Below are 21,216 nucleotides of genomic sequence, written 5' to 3'. Positions count from 1 at the left end.
GCCCACGACTGCTGATGGACTCTGCACTATTAGCATAGACACCACCCACGACTGCTAACGGACTCCACCCTATTAGCATAGACCCCGCCCACGACTATTGACAGACTCCGCCCTATTAGCATAGACCCCGCCCACGACTACTGACAGACTCCGCCTTATTAGCATAGACCCCGCCCACGACTTCTGACAGACTCCGCCCAACTAGCATAGCTCCGCCCACAGTGAGCTGCACACAGTCTGCATGTTTATCGCATCACCAGCGCTTTTAACTGCAGCGTTCAAGTAAGAAAAGTATACTTATTAAAGCTACTAAAGTTATTCAGTCAAGAGCAGTGAGTGATTTTCTGGTCTTCTTTAGTTGTTTGATTCATATTAACAGCATTTATAGCAGAAGATTCTGTATTGCTGCCACTTTAGTACACAGATCTAATATACACATGCAATTTCTTTCCCTGCTGTTTACGTGCACAGACATAACCGACTTTGAATTTTGTGTTTTCAACATAACCTTGAGTGTATTTGACAGTTTAAGCTCAATAAGATGTGAAATGTGTGTGTGTGATTCGGTGTGTGCGCTCAGAGTTTAGACTGATATGGCTTTAAAAGCATGCAGATAATAAACTGTCAATATGAGGAAGAACTGCAATGTCTCGTTCGGTGAGATGATCATCAAAACCAAACAGATGTTGTAGTTTTCATGAGAGTATGCGAAGCACGAGCTGTACAGGCTCCGCCCCCCTCCTCTGGATAGGGGGCGGAGCAGCAGCTCATTTGCATTTAAACATACATGCACGAAAACAGCATGTTTTCCTTCTTCTCAATAATGGCCATTTACAACATGGTATAATAACTGATCTGTGGGGTATTTTGAGCTGAAACTTCACACACACATCCTGGGGACACTGAGACTTATTAGATCTATAAAGAGGGGTATAATAGTTCCTCTTTAATAAACCTGCTGTCATTAATGTTATTTAATGTCTGCATGAGTCCAGTAAATTCATTTATTTGACTTCTTTACACATAACCTGGTTAAAAAGCTACGTAAGTGTACTAATGTTAAGACACACGTTTCTGAAGTGTAATGTGTGTGTGTGTGTGTGTGTGTGTGTGTGTGTGTGTGTGTGTTTAGGTGGTGCTGAAGAACGCTCACATGGCCGTCGGTTCGCTGACCATCAACGAGGAGAGGTCAGAGGTCATCGATTTCTCCGTGCCGTTCATCGAGACGGGAATCAGTGTCATGGTGTCGAGGAGCAACGGCACTGTGTCTCCGTCAGCGTTCCTCGGTGAGACACCAACACACACACACACACACACACACACACACACACAAACTCACTCTTGTGTCATGTGTGTGTGTGTGTGTTCTCGTCCTCAGAGCCCTTCAGTGCTGACGTGTGGATCATGATGTTCGTGATGCTCCTGTTGGTGTCGGCCATCGCTGTCTTCGTGTTCGAGTACTTCAGTCCTGTGGGTTACAACCGCTGTCTCGCTGACGGCCGAGGTGAGACACACACACACACACACACACACATGACTTCAGTCCTGTGGGTTACAACCGCTGTCTCGCTGACGGCCGAGGTGAGACACACACACACACACACACACACACACGACTTCAGTCCTGTGGGTTACAACCGCTGTCTCGCTGACGGCCGAGGTGAGACACACACACACACACACACACACACACACACACACACACACACACACACACACACGACTTCAGTCCTGTGGGTTACAACCGCTGTCTCGCTGACGGCCGAGGTGAGACACACACACACACACACACACACATGACTTCAGTCCTGTGGGTTACAACCGCTGTCTCGCTGACGGCCGAGGTGAGACACACACACACACACACACACACGACTTCAGTCCTGTGGGTTACAACCGCTGTCTCGCTGACGGCCGAGGTGAGACACACACACACACACACACACACACACACACACGACTTCAGTCCTGTGGGTTACAACCGCTGTCTCGCTGACGGCCGAGGTGAGACACACACACACACACACACACACACACACACACACACACACACACACACACACGACTTCAGTCCTGTGGGTTACAACCGCTGTCTCGCTGACGGCCGAGGTGAGACACACACACACACACACACACACGACTTCAGTCCTGTGGGTTACAACCGCTGTCTCGCTGACGGCCGAGGTGAGACACACACACACACACACACACACACGACTTCAGTCCTGTGGGTTACAACCGCTGTCTCGCTGACGGCCGAGGTGAGACACACACACACACACACACACACGACTTCAGTCCTGTGGGTTACAACCGCTGTCTCGCTGACGGCCGAGGTGAGACACACACACACACACACACACACGACTTCAGTCCTGTGGGTTACAACCGCTGTCTCGCTGACGGCCGAGGTGAGACACACACACACACACACACACACACACACACACGACTTCAGTCCTGTGGGTTACAACCGCTGTCTCGCTGACGGCCGAGGTGAGACTTCTTCTGGGTAGTCCATCGCCGTCCGATGATGGCTTCTCCTATAATGTGTGGGTCCTAACTCTAACCCTAACCCTAACCCTTTGATGACTGTATAGTCCGATGCGGGAGGCACACATATAAAGGTTTCTCCTGATGGCCTTAAGGGGGCAGGAACAAGCATGGCACACACACACTCGCACACACACACTCGCATGGCCTGCTTTCTCTGATGTCTTTTAGTCAGGCGATGTTCAGTTCTCCTGTCTTCGTAAGTTTGTACTGACAGAGTTGCAGCCAGAGCGTGCGATTCGCTGCACTAGTTTCCAGGGATGTGGGCTTTATCTAACACACTTCTTAAGAAAGCCTTTTAGTTGGTCTTCAGCCTCTTTTTTTGGCCTCTTGCAATTCGGGAGCCAAGATGTAATTGTACAGTACATTATCTTACGTGGAAGCGACTTGGTGGAATCCTCACAACATGACCAAGCCATCTGAGTTGGTAGAGCATTAGGGTTGCTTCTACACTCCAACAGTTGGTTTTTCAGGATCTCAATATGTGGCACTCGATCTTGCCATGTCACTTTGAGGATGCGCTGCAGGCATTTAATGTGGAAAGATTCCAACATTTTCAGATGTCGAGCATAGATGGTCCATGTTTCACAACCATACAGGAGGGTGGTGAGGCAGTGTTGAATATCTTGATCCATGCTACAACCACCAGATAAATAACTGCCAAGATATCTGAAGTGTGGCACTGTGGCGAGTGGGGAATCATGATGAGTAAATATTGGAGGTTTTTGTAGGGGATCCAATGACCATTGGCAAAGGACTTCTGTTTTCTTGATATTCACATCTAAGCCCATCCTGCTGTACGCCCTAACAGCAGCTTTAAGAGTGGACTGTAGATCGTCTGGAGTATGTGACACTGAGGCCCTGTTTTAACGATCTAAGCTCATGGTCTAAAGCGCACGGCGCAAGTTCACTTAGGGCGTGTCCGAATCCACTTTTGCTAGTTTAACGACGGGAAAATGGTCGTCGCTCCCGGCACATGGTCTAAAAGGGTTGTCCCTATTCTCTTAATGAGTAATGGGTGTGTTTTGGGATTTACATGCATTAAACCAATCAGAGTCTCCCATTCCCTTTAAATGCCAGTTGTGCTCGCGCCATGGCAGTTTTGCTACTTACATGACGGAATTTGATAGTGGAAAGACCGAACGCGTCTCCAGAGCGCTAATGGATCTGCTCGTGCGCGAGGTAAAAGTGTGCAATCAGAACATCTACGGGACAAGCCGGATTCACCATATCTTTATGTACACAATAATAATCTTTTACATTGTAATCCTTTTAATTTTAATATTTGGCATGTTTGTGTGCTGCTGTGCGTCCCTGTGTGTTTAATAAGCAGAATGTATGCATGTTGTGGACCCGCCTATAGGCGCACATTACTAACGCGCTCTTTAAAAAACGAACCCAAAAAAATGATCTATTTCTGTTGCCTCAAATAGCAACGCGCCAACAATGCGCCAGAACACACCTCATTTTCAGACCAGCAGCCCATGAGCGCACAAATGGGAGCAAATGCATTTGCTATTTAAACAACGTGGCGCAGGACGTGAAAATGAAAACGGCGTCGGACTGAAACTAGCAAAAAACACTTGCGTCGCGCTTGGCGCTGCATTGCGCCGAGTGTAAGATAGGGCCCTAGGGCACAATCATCCGCATACTGCAATTCCAGCACGTGAACCAACTGAAGCTTAGTGACAGTCTATAAGCCACTGCAGCCCCACTTTCCTCTTCCATCTCTTTATACAGCAGCTTTGTTACACACAGTAAGAAGATGTTAAACAAGACAGGTGCAAGAACACACCCCTGCCTTACTCCACTACCTACTGCAAAGTGTGCCGATTCTAGTCCACCCAATGTTGCTTTGGTGGTAATCCCATCATGAAACTGTCACAAGATTGTGATAAACTTTACAGAGCATCCAAAATGCAAAAGCACTTTCCATAAGAGGTCACGATTTACAGTATCAAAAGCCTTGGAAAGATCCACAAAAGAAGTGAACAAATTCTTATGTTGCTCGCGACATTTCTCCTGCAACTGGCGTGAGGTAAATATCATGTCCACTGACCTCTTCTGAATCCACTTTGGGATTCTGGCAGTAGATTTTCAGAAATGGCATTGACAAGTCGATGGAGCATGACCTTTGCCAGAACTTTGCCTGCAGCTGAAAGAAGTGAGATCCCCCTACTATTTTCACAGATAGACCTATCACCCTTGTTTTTATATATTGTGACAAAATTTGCATCCTTCCATTGTTGGGGAATATTTTCTTGCTGCCACACTAGGGTGATGAACTGATGGATTTCCCTAGTACAGAGGTACCCTCCTTCCTTCAGGAGCTCAGCAGGAATACAGTCAGGTCCAGGAGACTTGTTGTTTCTTAATTCCTTGATTGCAGCATACACTTCAGAAAAAGACGGTGGAACATCGAGACTCTGTTATTCTTGGTAAAGTTGGTAGTTCCTGTAACACTGTAAGATCAACTGATGCCTTTTGGTTTAATAAGGCTTGAAAACGTTCCCCCCATCTTTGAACAATGCCTGTTCGGTCCTTAATGAGAGTCAGTTCATCAGCTGATCTCAAGGGGCAGACAGAGTAAGATCTGGGGCCATAAATGGTCTTCAATGCATTATAAAAATTATGCATATCATGCTTGCCAGATCATAGTTGCCACAGAGTCCATTGCGTTGCTTTTCTCTGCTCGTGCCAGACCTTCTTAAGAGATTCAGAAGATGGATTATTAAGGTAGGCTTTATGGGCATTATGCATTTCTTCAAGGAGGGTGGAAATATGTAGGGAATTTTCCTCAAACCAATCCTGATTTTTTTTTCTTAAGTTTACCAATAGATTCAACTGCTGCGTCGTAAAGTGATGTACTTATAAGGCTCCATTTACTTTCAATCAGCACTTCATTCCTTAGAAGAAGCTCAACATCCTGGAGCTTCCCAGCAACAGAGCATCGATAGTTGTTCCGCGCTTCAGTGTCTTGGAGCCTTACACAGTTCAGTTTCCCCGTCGCTGCCTTTCTAAGATGTACTTAGATGTATCGTGGGTGTAACCTAGAGGTTTTATATTTGTTTTTTAATTGAAACATGGTATTAGTGATGGAAAGACTGTGTTCAGCACAAAGACTCAAGAGTCTTAATCCATTGGTGTTTACATTCCCAATGCCATGTCGTCCAATCATTCCATTCCAGATATCACTATTTCGTCCCACTATGGCATTGAAATCACCCAGCAGTAAGATTTTATCATGTCGTGGAACTTTCCTAAGGGCCTCATCCAGTGCCTCATAGAGACTGCCCTTCACCTCTTTTGCTGGATTCCGTTACCATTACCCAGGATTCCGTTAGGATAGTTCTAATGTTCCATGTTGCTATACGTAATGAAATATATTTCTTTTGCATTTTGGGACCGCTGAAATGGAATGGCCCGACAGGTGCGGCATCCTATCCAGGCTAGGTCTGAGTGGGCAATGTTTAGATCACCTTTTCTAGATCCTACCCCAATTGGGGTGAGACGTGTGATTCCTTAATAGGACTGGTCAGACGCACAGGGGTCTGCCGGGAGCAGCTGCCACTCATTCCAGCTGCTGACGACCATATACCCTGTGCCGCCACTGTGCAGAGTCTGAGCTAGAGGCTCCCAGATCATTCAGTCCTGCCCCCGTTGCCAAGCACTCCATCGCCAGGGGACTTGATTACAGAGGATCTTGAAGACACACCACAAGATAATAGATGATACCTGCGCACAGAAGTGATTTAAGTGATGAGAGAGATGCGCCTGCTCCAACACCACTACTTTTCTGTAGGGGGATGTAATCCGATGGCAAGGGCAGGAGGCATCAGGAGGCTGCCAGAGCTCCAGTCTGTTGGAGGACTGCCTTAATGTACGCCTACCAGCACATGCTTTGTTTTCAGGGTGTGCTCCCCTAGTCTTACCAGACTTACCCGAAAGGCAGCGGGGCGGTGGTTGATCATAAAATGACCTCTGGGGACCACCACAGCTCCGAGATCGCCTGTTAAGTTAGCCTGAGACCGCAAGGCACCCAGTTACCGTGTGTAGCCACGTGGAGGCCTGACAGGAGTCTTGGTGAAGGAGAGGCTTTATTCTGGCATGGGGAGACTTGCACAATAGTTGCTTCCCTGTTCACCACGGGCTAGCCAGCGGCAATGAGCTGTAAGCAAGAGGCTGGCAAGCAAGTAACACACAAGTTGTAACACAAATGGTGCTTGAGTTCATGTCATATAGCCTGTCCATTACGGCTGAACCATTTGAGGAAAAGTGTATTTTTCTGCTATTTAAACTGTAGGGAGCCTTAAAGCTTCTCTATTGGCAAAAGGGTGTATAAGCGATTCTAATTACAAATCTGTTGAAATATCTGCCGTATGTTGCCTTCCCAACTTCACTTGATCAGAGACCCAAACCCATGCAGTTCATGTGAACCGAGTCACTCTGGAAACACTGTTGGCATGTTGATATCGCTCTCATTTTAATCAATTCTTCTCCCTCCTGTTGAAGCGTGTTATATTTGTTTTGCTCGTCAGTGATGGAGTGTGTGTGTGTTGTTTCTCCTCCTCGTTAGTGATGGAGTGTGTGTGTTGTTCTTCCTCCTCATCAGTGATGGAGTGTGTGTGTTGTTTCTCCTCCTCGTTAGTGATGGAGTGTGTGTGTTGTTTCTCCTCCTCGTTAGTGATGGAGTGTGTGTGTGTTGTTTCTCCTCCTCGTTAGTGATGGAGTGTGTGTGTTGTTCCTCCTCCTCATCAGTGATGGAGTGTGTGTGTTGTTCCTCCTCCTCGTTAGTGATGGAGTGTGTGTGTTGTTCCTCCTCCTCATCAGTGATGGAGTGTGTGTGTTGTTCCTCCTCCTCGTCAGTGATGGAGTGTGTGTGTTGTTCCTCCTCCTCGTCAGTGATGGAGTGTGTGTGTTGTTCCTCCTCCTCGTCAGTGATGGAGTGTGTGTGTTGTTCCTCCTCCTCGTCAGTGATGGAGTGGTGTGTGTGTTGTTCCTCCTCCTCGTCAGTGATGGAGTGTGTGTGTGTTGTTTCTCCTCCTCATCAGTGATGGAGTGTGTGTGTGTGTTGTTCCTCCTCCTCGTCAGTGATGGAGTGTGTGTGTTGTTCCTCCTCCTCGTTAGTGATGGAGTGTGTGTGTTGTTCCTCCTCCTCATCAGTGATGGAGTGTGTGTGTTGTTCCTCCTCCTCGTCAGTGATGGAGTGTGTGTGTTGTTCCTCCTCCTCGTCAGTGATGGAGTGGTGTGTGTGTTGTTCCTCCTCCTCATCAGTGATGGAGTGTGTGTGTGTTGTTTCTCCTCCTCATCAGTGATGGAGTGTGTGTGTTGTTCCTCCTCCTCATCAGTGATGGAGTGTGTGTGTGTTGTTTCTCCTCCTCGTCAGTGATGGAGTGTGTGTGTTGTTCCTCCTCCTCGTTAGTGATGGAGTGTGTGTGTTGTTCCTCCTCCTCATCAGTGATGGAGTGTGTGTGTTGTTCCTCCTCCTCGTCAGTGATGGAGTGTGTGTGTGTGTTGTTCCTCCTCCTCATCAGTGATGGAGTGTGTGTGTGTTGTTTCTCCTCCTCGTCAGTGATGGAGTGTGTGTGTTGTTCCTCCTCCTCATCAGTGATGGAGTGTGTGTGTTGTTCCTCCTCCTCATCAGTGATGGAGTGTGTGTGTTGTTCCTCCTCCTCGTTAGTGATGGAGTGTGTGTGTTGTTCTTCCTCCTCATCAGTGATGGAGTGTGTGTGTTGTTTCTCCTCCTCGTTAGTGATGGAGTGTGTGTGTTGTTTCTCCTCCTCGTTAGTGATGGAGTGTGTGTGTGTTGTTTCTCCTCCTCGTTAGTGATGGAGTGTGTGTGTTGTTCCTCCTCCTCGTTAGTGATGGAGTGTGTGTGTTGTTCCTCCTCCTCATCAGTGATGGAGTGTGTGTGTTGTTCCTCCTCCTCGTCAGTGATGGAGTGTGTGTGTGTGTTGTTCCTCCTCCTCATCAGTGATGGAGTGTGTGTGTGTTGTTTCTCCTCCTCGTCAGTGATGGAGTGTGTGTGTTGTTCCTCCTCCTCATCAGTGATGGAGTGTGTGTGTTGTTCCTCCTCCTCATCAGTGATGGAGTGTGTGTGTTGTTCCTCCTCCTCGTTAGTGATGGAGTGTGTGTGTTGTTCTTCCTCCTCATCAGTGATGGAGTGTGTGTGTTGTTTCTCCTCCTCGTTAGTGATGGAGTGTGTGTGTTGTTTCTCCTCCTCGTTAGTGATGGAGTGTGTGTGTGTTGTTTCTCCTCCTCGTTAGTGATGGAGTGTGTGTGTTGTTCCTCCTCCTCATCAGTGATGGAGTGTGTGTGTTGTTTCTCCTCCTCGTTAGTGATGGAGTGTGTGTGTTGTTTCTCCTCCTCGTTAGTGATGGAGTGTGTGTGTGTTGTTTCTCCTCCTCGTTAGTGATGGAGTGTGTGTGTTGTTCTTCCTCCTCATCAGTGATGGAGTGTGTGTGTTGTTTCTCCTCCTCGTTAGTGATGGAGTGTGTGTGTTGTTTCTCCTCCTCGTTAGTGATGGAGTGTGTGTGTGTTGTTTCTCCTCCTCGTTAGTGATGGAGTGTGTGTGTTGTTCCTCCTCCTCATCAGTGATGGAGTGTGTGTGTTGTTCCTCCTCCTCGTTAGTGATGGAGTGTGTGTGTTGTTCCTCCTCCTCATCAGTGATGGAGTGTGTGTGTTGTTCCTCCTCCTCGTCAGTGATGGAGTGTGTGTGTTGTTCCTCCTCCTCGTCAGTGATGGAGTGTGTGTGTTGTTCCTCCTCCTCGTCAGTGATGGAGTGTGTGTGTTGTTCCTCCTCCTCGTCAGTGATGGAGTGGTGTGTGTGTTGTTCCTCCTCCTCGTCAGTGATGGAGTGTGTGTGTGTTGTTTCTCCTCCTCATCAGTGATGGAGTGTGTGTGTGTGTTGTTCCTCCTCCTCGTCAGTGATGGAGTGTGTGTGTTGTTCCTCCTCCTCGTTAGTGATGGAGTGTGTGTGTTGTTCCTCCTCCTCATCAGTGATGGAGTGTGTGTGTTGTTCCTCCTCCTCGTCAGTGATGGAGTGTGTGTGTTGTTCCTCCTCCTCGTCAGTGATGGAGTGGTGTGTGTGTTGTTCCTCCTCCTCATCAGTGATGGAGTGTGTGTGTGTTGTTTCTCCTCCTCGTCAGTGATGGAGTGTGTGTGTTGTTCCTCCTCCTCGTTAGTGATGGAGTGTGTGTGTTGTTCCTCCTCCTCATCAGTGATGGAGTGTGTGTGTTGTTCCTCCTCCTCGTCAGTGATGGAGTGTGTGTGTGTGTTGTTCCTCCTCCTCATCAGTGATGGAGTGTGTGTGTGTTGTTTCTCCTCCTCGTCAGTGATGGAGTGTGTGTGTTGTTCCTCCTCCTCATCAGTGATGGAGTGTGTGTGTTGTTCCTCCTCCTCATCAGTGATGGAGTGTGTGTGTTGTTCCTCCTCCTCGTCAGTGATGGAGTGTGTGTGTTGTTCCTCCTCCTCGTCAGTGATGGAGTGTGTGTGTTGTTCCTCCTCCTCGTCAGTGATGGAGTGGTGTGTGTGTTGTTCCTCCTCCTCGTCAGTGATGGAGTGTGTGTGTGTGTTGTTCCTCCTCCTCATCAGTGATGGAGTGTGTGTGTGTTGTTTCTCCTCCTCGTCAGTGATGGAGTGTGTGTGTTGTTCCTCCTCCTCGTCAGTGATGGAGTGTGTGTGTTGTTCCTCCTCCTCGTCAGTGATGGAGTGGTGTGTGTGTTGTTCCTCCTCCTCGTCAGTGATGGAGTGTGTGTGTGTGTTGTTCCTCCTCCTCATCAGTGATGGAGTGTGTGTGTGTGTTGTTTCTCCTCCTCGTCAGTGATGGAGTGTGTGTGTTGTTCCTCCTCCTCGTCAGTGATGGAGTGTGTGTGTGTTGTTCCTCCTCCTCGTCAGTGATGGAGTGTGTGTGTGTTGTTTCTCCTCCTCGTCAGTGATGGAGTGTGTGTGTGTTGTTTCTCCTCCTCGTCAGTGATTGAGTGTGTGTGTGTTGTTCCTCCTCCTCGTCAGTGATGGAGTGTGTGTGTGTTGTTTCTCCTCCTCGTCAGTGATGGAGTGTGTGTGTGTTGTTTCTCCTCCTCGTCAGTGATGGAGTGTGTGTGTGTTGTTTCTCCTTCTCGTCAGTGATGGAGTGTGTGTGTTGTTCCTCCTCCTCATCAGTGATGGAGTGTGTGTGTTGTTCCTCCTCCTCATCAGTGATGGATTGTGTGTGTGTTGTTCCTCCTCCTCATCAGTGATGGAGTGTGTGTGTTGTTCCTCCTCCTCATCAGTGATGGAGTGTGTGTGTGTTGTTCCTCCTCCTCGTCAGTGATGGAGTGTGTGTGTGTTGTTTCTCCTCCTCGTCAGTGATGGAGTGTGTGTGTGTTGTTTCTCCTCCTCGTCAGTGATTGAGTGTGTGTGTGTTGTTCCTCCTCCTCGTCAGTGATGGAGTGTGTGTGTGTTGTTTCTCCTCCTCGTCAGTGATGGAGTGTGTGTGTGTTGTTTCTCCTCCTCGTCAGTGATGGAGTGTGTGTGTGTTGTTTCTCCTTCTCGTCAGTGATGGAGTGTGTGTGTTGTTCCTCCTCCTCATCAGTGATGGAGTGTGTGTGTTGTTCCTCCTCCTCATCAGTGATGGAGTGTGTGTGTTGTTCCTCCTCCTCATCAGTGATGGAGTGTGTGTGTGTTGTTCCTCCTCCTCGTCAGTGATGGAGTGTGTGTGTGTTGTTTCTCCTCCTCGTCAGTGATGGAGTGTGTGTGTGTTGTTTCTCCTCCTCGTCAGTGATTGAGTGTGTGTGTGTTGTTCCTCCTCCTCGTCAGTGATGGAGTGTGTGTGTGTTGTTTCTCCTCCTCGTCAGTGATGGAGTGTGTGTGTGTTGTTTCTCCTCCTCGTCAGTGATGGAGTGGTGTGTGTGTTGTTCTTCCTCCTCATCAGTGATGGAGTGTGTGTGTTGTTCCTCCTCCTCATCAGTGATGGAGTGTGTGTGTGTTGTTCCTCCTCCTCGTCAGTGATTGAGTGTGTGTGTGTTGTTCCTCCTCCTCGTCAGTGATGGAGTGTGTGTGTGTTGTTTCTCCTCCTCGTCAGTGATGGAGTGTGTGTGTGTTGTTTCTCCTTCTCGTCAGTGATGGAGTGTGTGTGTTGTTCCTCCTCCTCATCAGTGATGGAGTGTGTGTGTTGTTCCTCCTCCTCATCAGTGATGGATTGTGTGTGTTGTTCCTCCTCCTCGTCAGTGATGGAGTGTGTGTGTGTTGTTCCTCCTCCTCATCAGTGATGGAGTGTGTGTTGTTCCTCCTCCTCATCAGTGATGCAGTGTGTGTTTATATATGTGTGTGTGTGTGTGTGTTTCAGAGGCCGGTGGGCCCTCGTTCACCGTGGGCAAGGCTATCTGGCTGCTGTGGGGTCTGGTCTTCAATAACTCGGTCCCCGTGCAGAACCCGAAAGGAACCACCAGTAAGATCATGGTGTCAGTGTGGGCCTTCTTCGCTGTGATCTTTCTGGCCAGCTACACTGCTAACCTCGCCGCGTTCATGATCCAGGAGGAGTACGTGGACCAGGTGTCGGGCCTCAGCGACAAGAAGGTGCGCTAGCGCTAGCACTCATGCTGTGCTCTTTCTCCTGAAGATGCTAGTTATCACATTGGAGTAAAACTAACTAACTTTGCTCACACAGGGGTTCCCCAGCTTGTAACACTTGTGTTCTGGGTCAAAAATGATCGCCTACAAAAAACTGCCTCTTTATGATATGTTATCATTAAATATTGGATTCAATCTTTTTGACGACTTGTTTTCTTTCAATTATCACAGGTTTTGTGTTTCTGTTTTGAACTGATTAATCATAGGCCTCAGTGATCTGAGCTGATGCTCCTCCCATTATTTTGAGGTGTATAAGCTTGAGTGAACTTTTTTATTTAAAAAGGAGGAGCATAAACTCAGATCAATGAGGCCTACGATTAATCAATTAAAAAAAGAAACACTAAACCTGTGCTAATTGAAAGAAAACAAATTGACAAAAAGATCAAATCCAATATTTGGTGATAATATAGCATAACGAGAACTTAATAAGCAAAGGCGGGCCATTTTTGACCCGGAACTCCAAATAAGGTAAAGGATTCTCAGCAAATGTTTAGTCACGCAAAGCTTTACGCTCGGTCTGTCTGTTTGCTCACTCTCACACTGTTGGTATCGTCTTCAGTTTCAGAGACCCAACGACTTCTCCCCGCCGTTTCGCTTCGGGACGGTCCCGAACGGCAGCACAGAGAGAAACATACGCAATAACTACAAAGAGATGCACTCCTACATGATCAAATTCCACCAGCGCAATGTGAACGAAGCTCTGTACAGTCTGAAGACAGGGTGAGAGAACCAGCCGATAAGCTCCTATCACTTGTTAAAGAGATAGTTCACCCAAAAATGAAAATTAGCCCATGATTTACTCTCTCTCAAGTCAACCTAGGTGTATATGACATTCTTCTTTCAGACAAATACACTTTTATGATGGATAGATGCACTTTTATGATGGATAGATGCACTTTGATGGACTTCCAAAAACATACACCCATTCACTCCCATTATAAAGCTTGGAAGAGCCAGGACATTTTTTAATATAACTCTGATTGTGTTCGTCTGAAAGAAGACGAATATACAGGGTGGGCCATTTATATGGATACACCGTAATAACATGGGAATGGTTGGTGATATTAAAGTCCTGTTTGTGGCACATTAGTATATGTGAGGGGGCAAACTCCTCAAGATGGGTGGTGACCATGGTGGCCATTTAGAAGTCCACAAACAGGACTTTAATATCACCAACCATTCCCATGTTATTACGGTGTATCCATATAAATGGCCCACCCTATACACCTAGGATTGCTTGAGGGAGAGTAAATCATGGGCTAATTCTCATTTTTGGGTGAACTATCCCTCTGAAGAGTGATGTAATGGATGTGTAAATGAGCGCTCTGACGCCTGGTGTTTCGCTCACAGTAAGCTGGATGCCTTCATCTACGACGCTGCGGTGCTGAACTACATGGCGGGCCGAGACGAGGGCTGTAAACTGGTCACCATCGGCTCCGGGAAAGTCTTCGCTTCCACGGGCTACGGCATCGCCATCCAGAAGGACTCGGTGTGGAAGAGACAAGTGGACCTCGCCATCCTGCAGCTCTTTGGAGACGGTACACACACACACACACACACACACACTTGAGTTCTGCCTGTTCTGTTCGTGGAGTACGGCAGGGTTTGACATTAACTTTTTCACACACCGGCCAATTTGGCTACTAAATTGGCTGCATTAATTTCTTATTCAAACTAAATCCTGTCATCCAGCATCTCCTCCTTCCTCTTTCATCATAATCACCAAAAATGTGTTTTAGGTGGACAGATCAATGTTGGCAAATAACAATGTCTTTTCTGTTAACCATAAGCTTTTTAATCTTCGCTGTTGCTTCAGTGCAAATGAACAAGCGCGCCGTTTTCTTGCGTAGTGACGTGTGTGTTCAAGTTAGCCAGACATGAGCAGATTCTGCACAATACGCTGTATTTAATATATCATGATTTTGTATGTCCTAATTCTGGGAACAGACACAGTCTCTATATGATGATATCTAGGTGAAAGAGGCTCTATGTGATGGGATTTATATGACCCTGGTGACGCGAGGCCGCTAGCAGACGGTGGGTTTAGCCAGTCTGTCTGCTTCTGACCTGAGCCCCAGATTGTCATGTTTGAGCTCTAAGCGTAGTACACGCCAAATTGGCCAGTGATCTGACAGCGTTTCCAGCCAGAGTTGATTTTTACCCGCATTTGGTGGGTGTTCATTTCAAACCCTGTACAACAGCTCATGTTGAGTCATCAGATAAACAATGATGTGCCAACTAGTTTAGTAGTACAACAATAACCAGGCAACGCTCAGTCACTATGTGTTAATCCACACGTGTTCTGAAAGTGTTAGTTCACCAGTTCACTGATCAATGTTTATATGCTAACGTGTTGGGATCTTTATTGCTCTAGTAAAAAGATGCCGATTAAGCTCAGCTCTTCTTGTTTCTGGATGGCATTTAAATGTGTAGTTTATTTAGTATCAGAAATGATGTTTGCATTTTGTCTCATTGTTATATTGACAGTAGTCGTACCTGAGTACACTCTGCAAACATTGTGAAATATTATTTTGTGAAGGCACTGATCTCAAAGTCACTCTTCTGAAAGCTGCTTTACGTTCATGACTGGCTGACATCTGCTGTAAATTTGACATTTTGTTTTGATTTTCATGTGCTTTTGCTTCTTGGTCTTGTTTTTTTTAAGTTTAGGACTTTGTTTCTATGGGGTCCCTGGGAGTCATTTCTATGTCTCTGGGTTCTATTTTTAACAGATTTGTATAACATAGCAGCATAAGGTCACCCCTGGATATGCTCTGATCAAGTGTTTCCAGTTGTGTTCAGTTGAATTGATATCTTGTGTATTGATAGTCCTCATGTTTTCAGCTGTGGTGAGTTTGTTTGTATCATTCCTTATTCTCAGCTTTCAGTCCTGCATTTGTCTGCCAGCACCTGTGACTGTCCTGAGCCTTTGTCACAAACACAAACCCCTCACTCTTGATATTCTGTGTGTGTGTGTGTGTGTGTGTGTGTGTGTGTGTGTGTGTCTCAGGTGACATGGAGGAGTTTGAGGCTCTCTGGCTGACGGGGATCTGCCATCACGAGAAGAATGAAGTGATGAGCAGTCAGCTGGACGTGGATAACATGGCCGGCGTGTTCTACATGCTGGGAGCCGCCATGGCCCTCTCGCTCATCACCTTCATCGCTGAACACGTCTTCTACTGGCACCTGCGCTTCTGCTTCATGGGCGTGTGCTCCGGCAAACCTGGGTTCACCTACACTATCAGCAGGGTAAGCACACACAGGCAGAAAACACACGCTGAGCATTTCAAGACACCGAACAACTGCTTCAATACACGATTATGCTAGAAATAATGTTGTGTTAAAGGGATAGTTCACCCCAAAATGAAAATTAACCCATGATTTACTCACCCTCAAGCCATCCTAGGTGTATATGACATTCTTCTTTCAGACGAGTACAATTTGAAAATTTGAAGCCCAAAAAACTGCATCTATCCATCATAAAATTGCATCCATCCATGATTAAAGTGCATCTATATATCATAAAAGTGCATCCATCCATGATTAGTGCATCTGTCCATCATAAAAGTGCATCTGTCCATCATAAAAGTGCATCTATCCATCATAAAAGTGCACCTGTCCATCATAAAAGTGCATCTGTCCATCATAAAAGTGCATCTATCCATCATTAAAGTGCATCTGTCCATCATAAAAGTGCATCTGTCCATCATAAAAGTGCATCTATCCATCATAAAAGTGCATCTGTCCATCATAAAAGTGCATCTGTCCATCATAAAAGTGCATCTATCCATCATAAAAGTGCATCTGTCCATCATAAAAGTGCATCTATCCATCATAAAAGTGCATCTGTCCATCATAAAAGTGCATCTATCCATCATAAAAGTGCATCTGTCCATCATAAAAGTGCATCTGTCCATCATAAAAGTGCATCTATCCATCATAAAAGTGCATCTGTCCATCATAAAAGTGCATCTGTCCATCATAAAAGTGCATCTATCCATCATAAAAGTGCATCTGTCCATCATAAAAGTGCATCTGTCCATCATAAAAGTGCATCTATCATCATAAAAGTGCATCTGTCCATCATAAAAGTGCATCTATCCATCATAAAAGTGCATCTATCCATCATAAAAGTGCATCTGTCCATCATAAAAGTGCATCTATCCATCATAAAAGTGCATCTGTCCATCATAAAAGTGCATCTATCCATCATAAAAGTGCATCTGTCCATCATAAAAGTGCATCTGTCCATCATAAAAGTGCATCTATCCATCATAAAAGTGCATCTGTCCATCATAAAAGTGCACATCTGTCCATCATAAAAGTGCATCGATCCATCATAAAAGTGCATCTGTCCATCATAAAAGTGCATCTATCCATCATAAAAGTGCATCTGTCCATCATAAAAGTGCATCTGTCCATCATAAAAGTGCACCTGTCCATCATTAAAGTGCATCTATCCATCATAAAAGTGCATCTGTCCATCATAAAAGTGCATCTGTCCATCATAAAAGTGCATCTGTCCATCATAAAAGTGCACCTGTCCATCATTAAAGTGCATCTATCCATCATAAAAGTGCATCTGTCCATCATAAAAGTGCATCTGTCCATCATAAAAGTGCATCTGTCCATCATAAAAGTGCATCTATCCATCATAAAAGTGCATCTGTCCATCATAAAAGTGCATCTGTCCATCATAAAACTGCATCCATCCATGATTATAGTGCTCCACAGGCGTCGGGGGGTTAATAAATGCCTTCTGAAGCGAAGCCATGGGTTTTTGTAAGAAAAATATCCATATTTATAACTTTATAATCTAAAATAACTAGCATCCGCCAGACGACCGTACGCACACTACGCAAGTCGACGCCACAAGTAACCCGTGACACATGTATGACGTAGATGTAGGAGTAGCCTAAGCTTAGACACCTCTCGCGGTTTAAACTAATAGGGCTGTGCAACAAACTGAAGCTCCTCTTCTATTATATAGAAATCCTCTGACATTTCCCTTCAAAATGGCTAATGCTCAACTGATGTTTTGTTTTGCTCTTCCGCGTTCGTCATTACGTTGTGAGTCGGGTCACGGATTACTCTCCACCGTAAATCCATGCGTACGGTCGTCTCTCGTGAGTGATTTTAGTTTATAAAGTTATAAATATGGGTATTTTCCTTACACAAGCGCATCGCTTCACTTCAGAAGGCCTTTATTAACCCTCTGGAGCCGTATTGATTAGTTTGATCATGGATAGATGCACTTTTATGGGCTTCAAATTTTCTCCAGCCATTCACTGCCATTATAAAGCTTGGAAGACCCAGGCCCTTTTTTAACATAACTCCGATTGTATTCGTCTGAAAGAAGAATGTCATATACACCTTGGATGACTTCAGTGTGAGTAAATAATTTTTGGGTGAACTATCCCTTTAACGGCAACTCTGAACACTGAAACTTCTCTCTCTTCTTCTCTCAGGAGATTTACAGCTGCATTCACGGAGTGGAAATCGAAGAGAAGAGTTCGGATATGAACTCCCCGTCCGCTACGATGAACAACACCCACTCCAACATCCTACGTCTGCTGCGCACGGCCAAGAACATGGCGTCTCTGTCCGGGGTCAACGGCTCTCCGCACAGCGCGCTGGACTTCATCCGCCGCGAGTCCTCCGTGTACGACATCAGCGAGCAGCGCCGGAGCCTGGCCGGGCCCTCGGACTGCAAGAGCCCATACCTGCCCGAGGACAACATGTTCAGCGACTACATCAGCGAGGTGGAGCGCACCTTCGGGAACCTGCACCTGAAGGACAGCAACCTGTACCAGGAGCACTACCGGCTCCACCACGGGGGCTCTGCGCTGGGGCTGACGGAGGGCCCCGGGCCCCGGAGCCTGGGCTCCAGCAGCTCTCTGGAGGAGGGCCTGTTCGACTGCGACGGCCCCGGTGGAGGCCCCATCTTCAGCACCCAGCCCAGATCTGCCCTCACACACAGGAACATGAGCAAGTTCGACCTGCTCCACAGCCAGACTCCTCCGACCGGCCCAGGCTTGAAGCAAGGGCTCGCCGAGCTCTACGGAAAGTTCTCCTTCAAAGGCGGCGCGTCCAGTTCGGGGTATATCGCGGGGCACCACCACGGAGCCGACGACGGAAACATCCGCTCTGACGTGTCCGACATTTCAACTCACACCGTGACCTACGGAAACCTGGAGGGCAATGCTAAGAAGCGCAAGCAGTACAGAGACAGCCTGAAGAAGCGGCCCGCGTCGGCGAAGTCCCGGCGTGAACTGGACGAGCTCGAGATGGGTCACCGGCGCCGCCAGCACCACCATTATCAGCATCACGGGCAACGCTCCAGCTCTCCTCCGTCTGAGCGCAAGCGAGGCGGCCGCGTAAACTCCTCCTCGTACCTGTTACAGGACAAGGAGAGCCTGAGGGATTTCTACCTGGACCAGTTCCGGCCCAAAGAAGGCGTCCCGCAGTGGGAGCACGTGGACCTCACGGACGGGCCCGGTGGAGGGAACTGCACCAGCCTGGTGTTGGTGGACGACTTCTTGAAGAGCAAGCCTAAGAAGCCGGAGGGCCAGAGCGAGTGGGAGTGTCGTAGCTGTCGAGCTAGCAGTGCGGGGAGCAAGCAGACGGGGCACGCGGGCGGGACGGGTTACTGTGTGGCGTCGGGAGGAGTCGGGAGTCGACCCAGTTCTGCCACTTGCATGCGGTGCGAAGCCTGCAAGAAGTCCGGGAACCTGTACGACATCAGCGAGGACAGTAACCACCTGTTGGACCAGCTGACGCCGGCGCAGCGCCGCAGGGCGTTCAGTGGGAAACCGCTCCGCCGACAGCACTCCTACGACGCCTTCGTGGACCTGCAGAGGGAGGAGTCCGGTGTGCCGGCGCCGGGGTGTGGCGTAGCCGGCGTGATCCCGCTGCCTCCGCGCAGCGTCAGCCTCAAGGAGAGGGAGCGCTGCATGGACGGGCCCTTCGCACACGTGTTACAGCCGGAGCCCGAGCAAGACCCGCTGTTCTACGGCGCCGCCGGGAAGAGCCCGTTCGGATTGTTCCCGCATCGGCGCTCGGTTGGAGAGCGGGATCTGAGAAACAGAGGACTCATGGAAGGCCCAGCTCACTCCTTATCCAAATCCCTCTATCCCGACCGCACCGACCACAACCCCTTCATCCCCACGTTTGGAGACGACCAGTGTCTTCTGCACGGTGCCAAGTCCTGCTACGCCCCCACGCAGCACCAGCAGGGCGGCGACGTGTACGGCAACGTGGGCTCGACCTCGTTCCTGCCGGCGTCGGGAGTCATGTCTAACCTGGCTCCTCGCTTCCCGGTGGAGATGTGCATGGGGAACCACTACACCAGCAAGCTCAGCCTCGGCCCGCCTCGGCCCTTCAACGGCAGCAACGGACACGTGTACGAGAAGCTCTCCAGCATAGAGTCCGACGTGTGAAACCGGCAGATTTAACAGGACACGCAGAACTTGAGAGATTTGAACATTAATGTCCTGTGAAGCTCACGTCTACACCAGTAGTGGTGAGAACAAGAGCTCGTCCATCTGTCGAGTGTGTGAGATCAGTCAGATGGCCTCACTCCATCCTCACACCTAACAGCCCAGTCCTGTACTCTCGTCTTTTGTGAAGATGCAATCGTAAAAGCATGATTGATTTTGTGAAACAGGGTAATAACTGCACCTCAGAGACGCTGCTGACTGCTGATCTGTTGATGAAACGGGGTCTGCTCTTTTCTTGCTCTAGAGGCCTTTGGTGAGTGTTAGGGGTATCTGAATGTGTCTCCACATCACGCTAATGTATCCATGGCAACAGCCTCTCCCATGCTGTTTACTGCCCTGAAACACACACGTGTGCACCGGTGAAAGTGCACTCGCCTCTGCCATCCTTTATACTCGAGTCTCTACTGCCGTGACGTTTCATATATCCAACGAGAAGCCTTCAGTTTCCTTCACACGCTCGTGTCTCCTGACTCTTCGAAGGGTGAAAAACGAAGGCTGAAACTACAGTATTAACACCTCTCTTTGTTTTGGTTGTAAATACATTTCTCTTTATATATAAGCCTACAAGGTCGACCTTTAATATAGCTTTTTCAAGTATAACAAATAACCAAAATAAAGACAAAAACAGAACAAAATACACAAAAACATAAAATATGCAAAATTTAGCAAAAGCATTATAATTCACGATAAGCGATATTTTAAGCGATAGTCTGCTTTTTAAATTCATGTTTATTACTTAACTCTGATAGTTTACTGCCTCCTAACAGCTTCATTTTAAGGATGTACCTTTAATCGTTTAAGCGCAGTGTAACTGAGCTGAGACGTGCTGTCGTGGACATGGTTCATTTACTCGATTAGTTTACCGAATACTCCTCGCTAAGTTTCTCTTAAACTGTGTTGAAGCGTCTGGTCATCTCTCGGAGAAGGCTTCCAGACTCTCTCTAACAAATACACACCTTGACTTCGCTGTGTGAATGAGGACTTTTCTAGGGAAGCTTGCTTTCGCCACAGAATAAAAAATAGACATTTTTATATCTCACGATTCTGAGGAAAAAAAGTCAGAACTGCAAACTATAAATTGGCAATTTTGAGAAACAATATATAATATAAGCTGGCAATTATGAATTTATATCTCAATTGTGAGAAAATGTCAGAAATGTGAGATATAAAGTAAATTTTGAGAAATATATAATATTTCGCAATTCTGAGAAATTATATATAATATAAACTTGTGATTCTGACTTTATTTCTCACAGACGCAAATTTATATCATAATTCTCACTTTATAACTTGCAATTGGAAATTTAAATCTCACAATTGTAAGAAAAAAAGTCATTATTGCAAGACAAAGTCAATTCTGAGAAATATTATATCATATAAACTTGCAATTTGGACTTTTTAATCATAAAATGCAGGTTTTTATCTCGTAATTCTCACTTTATAAATCGCAATTACAAATTTATCTCACAATTCTGAGAAAAAAATCTGAATTGTGAGAGATAAACATGCAATTCTGACTTTTTTTCTCTCACAATTGCAAGTTTAATTTTGACTT

At 47.0% G+C, this 21,216-nt stretch overlaps 1 protein-coding gene across 4 annotated transcripts in view; it reads left to right on the top strand.

Moving 5' to 3' along the window:
* grin2ba (glutamate receptor, ionotropic, N-methyl D-aspartate 2B-a) overlaps positions 1-20,695 on the top strand; it is a 72,445-nt gene extending 51,750 nt beyond the window's left edge. For all 4 annotated transcript variants that reach the window (XM_079890187.1, XM_079890188.1, XM_079890185.1 and 1 more), the window contains exons 12-18: positions 1,133-1,286; positions 1,379-1,504; positions 11,879-12,108; positions 12,722-12,882; positions 13,513-13,700; positions 15,173-15,411; positions 17,631-20,695. In XM_079890187.1, coding sequence (XP_079746313.1) covers positions 1,133-1,286; positions 1,379-1,504; positions 11,879-12,108; positions 12,722-12,882; positions 13,513-13,700; positions 15,173-15,411; positions 17,631-19,601 — 3,069 coding nt within the window. In that variant the 3' untranslated portion in view covers positions 19,602-20,695. The remainder of the gene's footprint in view (positions 1-1,132; positions 1,287-1,378; positions 1,505-11,878; positions 12,109-12,721; positions 12,883-13,512; positions 13,701-15,172; positions 15,412-17,630) is intronic.
* Positions 20,696-21,216: the final 521 nt, after the last annotated feature.

The sequence above is a fragment of the Squalius cephalus genome (genome assembly GCF_949319135.1).
Source record: "Squalius cephalus genome assembly, chromosome: 1".
NCBI classification, from domain to species: domain Eukaryota; kingdom Metazoa; phylum Chordata; class Actinopteri; order Cypriniformes; family Leuciscidae; genus Squalius; species Squalius cephalus.
The sequence above is the reverse complement of the archived record's forward strand: the minus strand, read 5'-3'. Positions and strand labels throughout refer to the sequence as shown.